The 13,002-nt window shown below is 37.9% G+C and overlaps 1 protein-coding gene across 2 annotated transcripts in view; it reads right to left on the bottom strand.

Moving 5' to 3' along the window:
* The window catches only part of LOC137256606 (DNA mismatch repair protein Mlh1-like), a 222,554-nt gene extending 210,206 nt beyond the window's left edge, over positions 1 to 12,348 (bottom strand). Inside the window, exons 1-7 of one of the 2 annotated variants that reach the window (XM_067794487.1) lie at positions 12,278 to 12,348; positions 6,612 to 6,748; positions 5,341 to 5,431; positions 4,541 to 4,713; positions 3,924 to 3,996; positions 3,699 to 3,790; positions 2,644 to 2,686 (exon numbers count right to left, since the gene is read on the bottom strand). In XM_067794487.1, coding sequence (XP_067650588.1) covers positions 2,644 to 2,686; positions 3,699 to 3,790; positions 3,924 to 3,996; positions 4,541 to 4,713; positions 5,341 to 5,431; positions 6,612 to 6,733 — 594 coding nt within the window. In that variant the 5' untranslated portion in view covers positions 6,734 to 6,748; positions 12,278 to 12,348. Of the gene's footprint in view, positions 1 to 2,643; positions 2,687 to 3,698; positions 3,791 to 3,923; positions 3,997 to 4,540; positions 4,714 to 5,340; positions 5,432 to 6,611; positions 6,749 to 12,196 lie in introns of both variants that reach the window. The other variant, XM_067794486.1, reaches the window with a different exon arrangement.
* Positions 12,349 to 13,002: the final 654 nt, after the last annotated feature.

Below are 13,002 nucleotides of genomic sequence, written 5' to 3'. Positions count from 1 at the left end.
ACGTCATAGGTTCCCAATTGCACAGATCAATGCTGTTTAGACTCGATTATTTAATGACCATCACCATACAGCTGGAACATTGCTGAGTGCATCATAAAACAAAATTCACTCACTCACAATATAAAGAGTGGCAAAATATACGAAGAAAAACACAGTTATCTTATTACAGAAGATGTAACAGAATTTCTAAGAGCAAGAGCATCTTAAATATATAACAAACCATTAACAAGTGTTTGCTGCTAATGGTGCTGCTAATGACAAGAAGATTTATTATCAGCACGCTATCCTGTCCACATTATGGACAACACTTATCTCTAATAAATTTATATGCTGTACATTCAAACATGAAGTAAACTTCATCCTCATTCAAGTTGTAGTTACCCATTCTTCATATCTTACCAAATATTAACATCATCCCAAAGAAGTAACATTCGCGTTCTACATAAGAAGCTATTGTACTTGGAAGATTTCATCGAGACATCTCACAGATCCCACAAGACACAATTTGCACATTGTTTTTTTCTGTCAAGTACACCGAAGTGAATCCATTCTTTATTGCCTTTAGTTACTATCTCATCCTTGTGTTGCACTTAATTTCTACATTCTTGATATAGCAGGGTGAGATTTAGTGCTTTGGTACTTGTACTGGTGCAACCCAATATTACAAAGTGTAGTCTAGTTATGTCTTAACTTGCACTCAATTTAAGTCAAGTTTTGAGAAAAAGATCAACAATAAATCTAACATTATAAGCATAAGAATCTCAGCTCATTTTACTTCTATACTTTGACTACATATGGCACCAAAACATTGCTATTTATAGACACATCTCGGTTATTACAGTTCTTGACAACATGGATCAGATGTGTCTCTGTGTTGCTATGGTTTCATTTGTACTTCATCACGGAATGTGTTTATGTCCATCAAAACTTCTGACATTTAATGGACTACATTGTGACTGGAATTTGGCTGCTGTAACTAGGTTTATATGTCAGGTTGCACCGGGTGTAACTAGGTTTATATCTCAGGTTGCTCCGGGTGCGATTAGGCTGACATCACTAACATCGAGCCCTGAATAAAAGGAGCAAGTCATAACAAGTGAGCACTTGAAAGACCCCTCGAATCTTTCTTTCAAACACCCTGCAGCATTTTACTGATATATACTGCAGTTTGGACAAGAAGTATTGTATCAACATTCCTCTCTAGCATGATCAAACCTCAAGTGGAGGTGTGTCTTATGGGAATCAAATTTAACGAGAATTGGGCATGAAGTATTTAAGCTGACTGATTGATGGAACATTAACCCCGGTATCATCAAATTGTCCATATACTGGTAATGTCAAATTGTTGAATGTACAGGACAGCAAGGCAGTGTCACGAACAGTCACCACTGACTCATTACCATTAACTTATCTAGGCCTGTAGTAATGAGAACAGCAGTATCACGAGAGCCTTGTAACTGGGTTAGTGATGCATTCAATTAGTCTGTTTCCATGCATGGATGATGGAATGTATGACATGAAAGGCACCCAAGAGCAGATGAATCAGCCATAAAATATTTGTTCTGTTGAAGATTAACTAGTGAGGGAAAGACAGTCTTTGGGTTCAACGTTGTCATGAATGAGTGGTCTTACATAACTTGGTGTGTTTCGAAGAGGAAACTCTTTACTGTCATGAATCATACTATGTTAATACTTTGGAAACACCTCAAGCACTAAAAACGTAATAAACAGTAGATGACAGTCAATGCTGTTTTCCATCAAAAGTTGAAACTGGATAACTCTAATATCTTCAATGGAGCCATCATTAAATTCTTCAACCATGGCTATAGCCAACTGCCTTGTGTGAATTTCTGCTGGTGCCTTGCATTAAACAATGCCCCAGATAGCATTCATAGCTGGCCCAACAGCTGCCAAACACTGAGCCAACTATGAATGTTATCTTGGGTATCAGTCTTCCAGCTTCACCATGCCCTTCCATATAGGGTATCTGTGTAACTGAGGGAAGAATGCCCTTCCATATAGGGTATCTGTGTAACTGAGGAAAGAATGCCCTTCCATATAGGGTACCTGTGTAACTGAGGGAAGAATACCCTTCCATATAGGGTACCTGTGTAACTGAGGGAAGAATGCCCTTCCATATAGGGTACCTGTGTAACTGAGGAAAGAATGCCCTTCCATATAGGGTATCTGTGTAACTGAAGGAAGAATACCCTTCCATATAGGGTATCTGTGTAACTGAGGGAAGAATACCCTTCCATATAGGGTATCTGTGTAACTGAGGGAAGAATGCCCTTCCATATAGGGTATCTGTGTAACTGAGGAAAGAATGCCCTTCCATATAGGGTATCTGTGTAACTGAGGGAAGAATACCCTTCCATATAGAGTACCTGTGTAACTGAGGGAAGAATACTCTTCCATATAGGGTATCTGTGTAGCTGAGGGAAGAATACCCTTCCATATAGGGTATCTGTGTAACTGAGGGAAGAATGAATGACAGTTATGTATTATCAACGGTGACAACTATGTGTCAGTCACTTTTGCTACATCATGCGGTGTGGTGGAGATCTAAAGTGTTGGAAATGGGTCAAATTATTTGAAATCTGAATAATACATAAACTGAATCCCATGTCTCTAACAACTTGCCTTTTTCAGAGTGAAGCCGATCTTGCTGTTGTGGATTGCATACCTGCAATGGAGGGAGAGAGCTGTGAATTTGGCAGATGATCATACACTGAAGTCATCAATATACCAGGCATATCACACAGTTGTGCATCATCAACATATCAGGCATATCACACAGTTGTGCATCATCAAGATACCAGGCATATCACACAGTTGTGCATCATCAACATATCAGGCATTTCACACAGTTGTGCATCATCAACATATCAGGCATATCACACAGTTGTGCATCATCAACATATCAGGCATATCACACAGTTGTGCATCATCAACATATCAGGCATATCACACAGTTGTGCATCATCAACATATCAGGCATATCACACAGTTGTGCATCATCAACATATCAGGCATTTCACACAGTTGTGCATCATCAACATATCAGGCATATCACACAGTTGTGCATCATCAACATATCAGGCATATCACACAGTTGTGCATCATCAACATATCAGGCATATCACATAGTTGTGCATCATCAACATATCAGGCATATCACAAAGCTGTGCTTTATCAGCGTACCAGGCATTTCACCCAGCTTTGCACCATCAAAAACATAGGAATATCACACAGTTGTGCCTCATCAAGAACCAGACAAATCACAGTCGTGAATCATCAAAATACCAGATATATCACACATTTGGCATCGTCAAGATACCAGGTATGTCACATAGCTGTGCATCGTCAAGATACCAGGCATATCACACAGCTGGCATCGTCAAGTTACCAGGCGTATCACACAGTTGGCATCATCAAGATACCAGGCATATCACACAGCTGTGCATTGTCAAGATACCACGCATATCACACAGTTGGCATCATCAAGATACCGCATAATTCACACAGTTGTGCATCGTAACTCCTAACTTCCAGGCTATCCTAGCTCACCTGCTCAAAACCTCCATGATATCCTAACGTACCTGTTCAAAACCACCTGGCTCTCCTAACGCACATGTTCACGATCTCCAGGCTATCCTAACGCACCTGCTCACAACTTCCTGGCTATCTTAACTCACCTGCTCACAACCTCCACAATTTTGGAATGTTCCTCTGCTGGGCTTCGCAGAGCCTTACGTCTGGTGGCAACATTGTAGAATAAGTCCTCCACCTACACAGACAATATATTGAAAATTGTTGAAAAGGAAAATGTAAGTTACAGACCAAATGAAGGCTTCAGATTTATACAAAAATCTCTAAAAGAATTTTAAAATAGTCCTCAGTGTAGAGAGAGACAGTCTCACCGTGATCTGTGTGCCCTGGTTGCCTGCACAGGGTTTTACAGCCTCCTTTAACTTGCCATCCAGGAAACAACCCCTACAACAACAGCACTAGCTGTTCACACAGCATCTCACAACATATTCAATCGTCATATTTCTTTACACAATACTAATGCCCTGTAAAACCATGTTTGATTGTTCCCCGGTCAAAGTGGAGACAACTCTGTACAATTATCTCCCCTTTACTCTTTCCAATCACCATCTTAGTTTTCACAGTAAAGGGAAAAAATGTAAGTATAGGACCTGTTTCTTCAATGTCTTCAATGTGGAAAAGTGTGGTGATAGTGATGCACCATGTTCAACTGTTCATTATTAATGCCCTGGTGCATAAGTAACCTTTATCATTTGCAGTGAGTATGGATTTTAGCAGTTTTAGCATTATTCCAGCAACATCATGGCAGAGGACCCCAAAAATAGACTTCATACATTGTACCTATGTGGGGAAAGAAATTTATCTGTGTGAAAAATGTCACTTAACCTAGGATTCTTCATTAGTCGCATAATTCCTCATTTTGTGCACCATACAAGACTACTGAAGAAATGACTATATTGAGCAGGTTGAAATAAAATAGTATACATACCTGTAGGCACATTTAGATTCTGCAGTCCTGGTTGTTATGGTGACATGGGCCACGTGACTGATGCTAGCCAGAGCTTCACCACGGAAACCATATGTTGATATAGACTGAAGATCCTCAAACTTCTGTAACTTGCTGGTTGTGAAGCGTTCACAAACAATCTCCATATCTTCTTTCTTAACAGATCAAATACATTAAGATAATGACAATATATATCAAGAAAAATACCAGATTTGATCATGAAAAACGATGAATGATTGTAACCTTAAAGCATGAAATATCAACACATTTCACTTTGATATTTGGCATGTTTCAATGGAGAACTTGGCCCTGAAGGAAAGGCAACGTGAGAGTGAATGTTTCAAAGGGATGAGCATATACAGCACTACCCTCCTGGTCATACCAACCTACCCTAATGCCTGTTCCATTCTGCTGTATCTGTAGCAGCTTTGGACCTCCTGGTCATATCAACCTACCCTAACGCCCGTTCCTTTGTCCTGTATCTGTAGCAGCTTTGGACCTCCTGGTCATATCAACCTACCCTAATGCCCGTTACATTGTCCTGTATCTGTAGCAGCTTTGGACCTCCTGGTCATATCAACCTACCCTAATGCCCGTTCCATTGTCCTGTATCTGTAGCAGCTTCGGACCTCCTGGTCATATCAACCTACCCTAATGCCCGTTACATTGTCCTGTATATCTGCAGCTGCTTTGGACCTCCTGGTCATATCAACCTACCCTAATGCCCGTTCCACTGTCCTATATCTGTAGCAGCTTCGGACCTCCTGGTCATATCAACCTACCCTAATGCCCGTTCCATTGTCCTGTATCTGTAGCAGCTTCAGACCTCCCTGTTTCACCGTCACTTGGATGTTGGTCGACTTGGCATCAATACTACAAACAGCAGGAATGGGGCTTTGTAAAACATGGTTCCAATCCTGATACATTCTCTTCTTCTCATCACTATTGAATCAGTTACAACTAACACACCAGCTTCTTAACAGAAGTATATTTTCACACTTCAAGAGTCAAAACTAAAATGGTCACACAACATAAACTCAACAATGATAACACAGGAAACACTTACTCACAAAATGAAACGGCACTGTAAATATCAGGGGCCCTTGAATATTGACTTCGGACAGTAAAACTACCACTTTGGATACATAAAAATACTACTAAATACCCTATGATGTCACTCATTATGGTTGGGTGCCTTCTACACTAGTGTCAGCAAACTGACACGTCTATCATAGGTAACATAATGGGTCATTTAACAAATGTTTGCAATGGCTTGTTTATCCAACTTTTGGAAAGGCAAAGAAGAACCTGTACCCAAAGTACTACACTGTGTTTGTGGTAAAAGCTCAAACATGGCTTCCCTGTATCATATATATGGGCAGAGGGGTAACCAAGTAGTTAAAGCATCTGCTCGTCACACTGAAGACCCACATGGGCACAATGTGTGAAGTCCACTTCTGGTGTCTCCCTCTGTGATATGGCTGGAACATTGTATCATTATCTGTGCTATGTGTATCACTTCACTAGCATCTGGCATTGTGAAGCATCTTCCCAGCCTTGCAGCAAAACACCCCTTCATCTCCTTCTAACATACCAGTTCTCTATCACCTCCTTCTAATGTGTTAGTTCTGTATCATCTCCTTCTAACATACCAGTTCTCTATCATCTCCTTCTAACATACAGTTCTCTATCACCTCCTTCTACTGCATTAGTTCTCTATCACTTCCTTCAATGCATTAGTTCTGTATCATCTCCTTTTAACATACCAGTTCTCTATACCTCCTTCTAATGTTTTAGTTCTGTATCATCTCCTTCTAACATACCAGTTCTCTATCACCTCCTTCTACTGCATTAGTTCTCTATACCTCCTTCTAATGCATTAGTTCTGTATCATCTCCTTTTAACATACCAGTTACTATCACCTCCTTCTACTGCATTAGTTCTCTATCACCTCCTTCTACTGCATTAGTTCTCTATCATCTCCTTCTAATGCATTAGTTCTCTATCATCTCCTTCTAATGTGTTAGTTCTGTGTCATCTCCTTCTAACATACCAGTTCTCTATCATCTCCTTCAATGCATTTGCTGGCCTCTGTATCACCTCTCCTGCTGCTATTCTGTTGACAACAACTTCATCCAGCTTCCGGATGGATGGCGCAGGAGCTTTATCACTCATTTCAATTAGTTGAAACTGTAAATGAAACAACATAGATGTTACGAAGAACACTTGATTCCTCAGGAACTCAACAATGATGTATTTGCACAATAGTACATTAGTATTCCACTGATACTGATACCTCCGTTAGGACAGGATACTGAGATACATGCTTTGGGTTTGTCTTAGATGGACCTAAGTTCAGCACTGACAGATGTTCTCAAGTGCTATAACACAGGTAGTTAAAAGTTACAGCTTGATACTATTTTCTGAATGACAACCCTTTTGTTCAGTGGTTTTACAGAACACTTAAACCAATCTCAGTACACAGAAAAGTTTACCAATGGTTATAAGCATGCTATGTAGTGTACATAGTATGGTTAGAGCAGTATCTTGACACTATAACTTCCCATGCAAACCTGATGATATTCACGCCTTTTGACACATGGAGAATGAAGCATGTAACTGGGTCATTTTCAAAATTCATGTGAATTTCAGAGGTACACAAATGACAAAACATTCATTACTGAAATGCAAATTTTAGTACCTTATTCATATAACTGATAATCAAAAAACACCAATATGATAAAATGCAACCTTAATGTGTCTTTTTTCTGGCCAAAAATGAGCATTTAAACATTGAGGTCCAAAGAATATTTTCCATCCTGTTACCATGTCAAAAACAGTACAGTATGAAGATAAACCTGAGGGGAAGTAATCCAAGATAATATCTTACCCAAGTCTCTGCATTGTGTTTGTAATTAACAATATCTACTTTGTTGTAGAAAATTCGAAAATTGCATGTTAGGCAAATGGACAAACTGTCTGAAAGAAACTGACAAGAATAAACCAAGAACACAATGCAGGGACAATTTACACATTACCAATTGTCATCATGAAGCAATAACTCCATTTAGTGAAGAAATATTATTTATTTCGTATCATTTATTGCATGGTAACAGGATGGAAATGTTGGTACCAGGATATACTAAAACGGTAACAGGAAAGAAAAGTATTTATGTAAACCTTCACAGATTGTTAATCACAATCTTGTTCATGGTAATTAACTGCAAGTACCATGAACAGGTGACGTACTAACAGGTGAAGAAATAAATTTCAATACTAACACTCAAATATTTAAAAAGATTTTGTGGAGCACAGTACTGATAGTAACAGTATGGGATCTTTGTAACACAATGGAAAGACCAGAGCAGTAACAAGAAGGAATTACTTTGAAGACACTGTAACTCACTGATGATCCTTACATTTTTCCATGATAATGAACTGCACCTAACATGAAATGTGGCTTCCGTCAAATGAAGAAATGTTTGCTATGAAAAACACTTCAAATGTTGTTGTTTTTAAATATTAAACAATAAACAAGGTAACAGTATGGTACATTGGTAGCAGTATGGAAAATACCGTAATAGTAATGGGTTAGAATTTCTTTGAAGATACTATAATTCACTGATGATCCTTTTCTTTTGTTCAGTCAGAAACTGCACATTATGTGAAATGTAAAAAATGAAAAAAATCTATGAAAAGCACTTAAAACATTGTGAAAAATGGTAAACAATAAACAAGGTAACAGTATGGAACATTGGTAACAAAATGGATATGATTTTTATCAGTGCAAGATCAAACATGCTCACTGTTTTGAAAAAAATGCAATTTTAAAGGAATCACAATAACTGATATGGGATGATTTGAAGAGGAGTCATTCACAGCAGTGGGCCAGTATCTCCTCTAAGAGGAATGTATCTATGGCATAATGATAGCCGTTGGTAGGTACAGGAGGTGGAATTACAGCAATGATGTTTTCAAACAAATACAAACCTCTATCTTTAAATCTTGTTGGCCATGAATAAATACTGCTTTTTCGCCCACCTTGGTGCATGCATCATTGATGCCTGTATATGTCATCCCTTCATATATGACCACCACATACTGGTCAAGTAGATCATCCTTGTTTATCTCATGATTCTTGACCAAACCATATAGATCACTTTTGTGATCTCCCCAACCCCGGCTTTCTCTCCACCAACAAGCCCATCCTTCTCTGCACCAGCAACTTCTCATTTCTCTGCACCAACAACCTCACACTTCTTTCCACCATCATACTCGTCCTTCTCTGCACCATCAAGCACATCCTTTTCTGCACCATCAAGTCCATAGATGTGTATTTAAATAAACTTTAAATAAAATGCAACAGTGAGTAAAGGTATATGCACTATCAACTGTGTTACCGTATATTTTTGTGTGATAAGCAACAATCTTATGATATCTCAATACGTTTCTGTCCTAACAGCAAAATTTCTTTCATGTTACCCATTTTTGTAGAAAGACGAGAGCACAAATACAAATAGATGTTTGTTTGAAAATACCTTGGATAAAATGCAGTAGCTGAGTACAAGAATATTCATTTTCATCTGTGTTGCCATATATTTTTATGTGATATGTGGTAATTTAATATTTGAATAAGTTTCTGTCCTGTTACCAACGGTTTCTATCCTGTTATCCATTTTCACAGGAAGATGAGGGCAGAATTGACAGACTGACAGATGCTTTAAGTTAAAAATACATCAAATACGTGTAATACGTAAAAAATTGTAGTGAGATATACATCACCTGTGTTGTTATGAATACTGCTTTGATAAGTTCTTGTTAAAGCATATATGGCAAATTTTCACTCCTGTTACCAAAACTTTCTTTCCTGTTACCAAATATGTGGTAATAGGAAAGAATTTAACAGGAGAGAAAATTATCCACAATAATTGCTTTAGAAACAATTAATGATCCCCAATTTCTTTGGAAAGGAGCTGAGTGAGAGATACCATAGAGCACCTTCATAGCTGCAACATTACATATTTCATATTGGCACCTGCAGTCATTTAATGACTGATAACAGGAGAGAAAACTTAAAGGGGCACTGATGCGGAGTGAATAATGTTTCTCGCCAACGGTCTAATTACGAAACCAAACAGCAAAGTGGTCAGCACCTGCTCCCTCGACCGTGATGGACAAAGGGAGTGGGCTCCTGTCCACATTAGCAGAATTTCTTCACCCTAAAAAGTGAGGAGACCGGATGCCCATCACATGCCGTTATTTAAAAATATCCATGGTATACATTTTCTGATTGTAACAAAATATCCCAGCAGTGTATTTTTTCTGATGCTTGTGTTTTGTATCTGTGTTTTGTACCTTGATATTTAATCATGTCATGTGAAAATATGATGTCTACATATACGTAGCAAGCCATTTGTTTCATTCAAGTCCGAAGGATTGCAAAATTTTATATTTAGATAGTTTTTAGGGTAATCCCAACTGTCACAGCAAACACAAATTTGAGTAGCAGTGACCCTGGTTTATTATCTATGATAATAAAAAAGCACACAGTTGATTTATCTGAATTCGTAAACTAATAACAACGACTTTGCCATTGGTCTGGAAATCTGAAAATCTTCTTACATAAAAAAAAAAATGATTATGCCCATTTACCCAAGTACACAGCAAATACCTATGTGCATTTCATATGTAACAATGAAGTTTCGTTGGTACCCTCAAAACAGTTTCGGTCCATATGTGTTTTCAGACAGCATGTGACACAGAGATTACATCTTCCTTTCTGTAACTCGCGTTTGATGGTATAAACCTACACATGCTATCTGTCATCATTCACTTGATGGTCAGTTAATGAATTTATAATGTGTACAAATTGTGGCAACACCACTAAAATTACTCGACACAGGTTCCCATTTGGCATTTCTCCTGTCTGGAGTAAATATTCAACATTATAAATTAAGGTCTGTAGTGGCAAATGTATTGCATGCTATGTAATATGAGATGTAAGTGATGCAAGAGGGTTTATCAGCTGAGTTACAAAAACAAACACCGATCAAAGAATTAACCGATTGTACACAGATTGATTAACTACTTCCACAGCGGATTTGTCAAAATGGCTGTGTTTATGTGTGTAGATTTACATAATCTATACTGAATACACCCTGTCATAAAGTATGAGTGTAAAAACAACATCCTTCCTACAAATAATTAACCGCCACTGCCTTGATTGATTGATTGTGGCTCATTATTGGCTAATTAATGGCGGACATACAGTTAATTGCCAGGTGTGCTGTCCTGGGTGACCAGTGAGATTATGTATACATGTACACCAGTGTGACAATTTCTCAAATGATGTGTTACTTTTTCGCATATTAGACTGTTGAAAGACAAAATACATAGATCAGGATTATTTACCAGCTGCAGATGAATGGAATATCGTTCTTTTATGTGGATATTGATGGATACATTCCTGAACGAGGTAATAGCCTGACATTGTTGCTTAAATTTAATATTTACATTTTAATTTATTTCTTGTAGCATTCAGCGGAATCCATATTACACAGGGTGTGTGTGAAATATGATCCATGTTGGCAATCTATACAATGTTTAGATATTAAAATCATGTTTGAAATTCACTGTAAGTATAATCAGACCATGTTGGTTTTTTTATGAACTTTCAGAATGCATACAAATGTGACAAGGAACTAATTAGGTTTATAAGACAATACAGACCTTCACTCACTTCGCTACTTTTCAATCCTGAGGTTTTTATCATATCACTGGCAGATGCGTAAACTTCAAGGTGTTTGATTTGTTTTCATAATAACAAAGTAAAATGACTTCATCTTTGTTGATCAGTCTTCACATAAACTATCAATTGCGCATATGGGAGGCGCAGCAGAGATCACGAACCAGTCACAATTTTGGATATCATCTGGGTACTTACGAGAGAAAAACAATAACAAAAGAAACCACCAGTCCACGGAAATTGCTCTGCATCAGTGCCCCTTTAAAAAGTACTACTCACACTCTGCACAATGTAAACCAAAAAGTTAAATCATAAAAACAGGTATGCTTCAGTATGTGTCCACCACGCTCAAGAACAGGAAGTACCCTGCATATGGTACCAACTTCACTTTCAAATCAAGGAGAAGTTTTCATTTGATTGTGCTTAATGGTTAAAAGTAACAGGATGGAATCAAACCTTGTGACAAACATATTCTTCACTTTTTTTCAATAAAAGCATGCAATGATAATGTTGCATGTTTGTTGAGGAGAAAGACAAAAATGTGCAGATTAACAATATTTAGGAATCAGAATTTTAAGGAATACGATAATTTTATCATTGTTAGAACCATTGTCAAAGTTACAATTTTCAGCATCATTGTGACATACCCAACATGGTAAACTGTCGATATTTAAAAAATATCAATTTGTTCATGAATTCGAATGTTATTTCTTAAAAAATTATGCATAACCCTTCAGGAAAAACTATAACATCAAAACATTTTCTTGAAATTAAATGATAATGTCACGTACAACCTGTGGGACAGAAATTCGCACGAATTCTTAAAATGACCCAGTTACACGTTATCTGACCATGTCATTTCTATATGTCATTTGGGTCCATGATTCAGTTACCTATTTCTCCCAAATTTGTTGTAACATGCAACACAATATTGTTATTACAGATCAGCCAAGAGATATATTTCTGACAGTTACACTCTGAACATGCTGGTTCCCGCGGTCTTGTTTTCTTGCATGACTTCCGCTTAACGGGAATTACCTCCCTTGAAGAATAGCTGGAGGGGGTGGTCTCAAAAGTCAGTACAGTTTTGTTAATTCATTCTGTGATTTGCTGCATGTGATACATTGCAGAACACAGCAGTTAAAGGTTATATACACTCACACAACCACAGGTGTTCGAATCACTGTTTGAGCGAAAGAAAAAAATCAATTAAAAAGCTAGACTTATGCAATCGTACGTTGTTGTTTTAACTGTTATGATTAACATTTCAACGAAATTGGCTAAGAAAAGAATACATGAGAAACTTTTACGTAAAGAGGGGGTGTCTGCATGTAAAGGCACACGAAGGCAATGTCTCAGCGTCAGTGGATAAGCAGTTGAGGACTGTGAGGTAAGCTAAAATTGACGATTGCCCTATTCAAGATCAACTGATTATACATCAGCAGGACACACTTTCGATAATGACGGCGGTGTTTTTGTTTCCCACACGGTGCGATTTAGAAGGTCAAGCCAATGCCTTCAACTTTATCCACGTAACCTGTTTGATAGAAATAATTCAACTCATACAGCAACGACAAAGTGTTGGACAGAAAACCTTTAAACCTCTGAATTTATGTTCGTGCAGTTAGAGATTTGGGCCTTGCATCATACTTGGTATGGTGACAATAACAAAGGCCATATTGTGTAACAAGTACATGTA

The sequence above is a fragment of the Haliotis asinina genome, chromosome 11, assembly GCF_037392515.1.
Source record: "Haliotis asinina isolate JCU_RB_2024 chromosome 11, JCU_Hal_asi_v2, whole genome shotgun sequence".
Lineage (NCBI taxonomy): Eukaryota > Metazoa > Mollusca > Gastropoda > Lepetellida > Haliotidae > Haliotis > Haliotis asinina.
The sequence above is the reverse complement of the archived record's forward strand: the minus strand, read 5'-3'. Positions and strand labels throughout refer to the sequence as shown.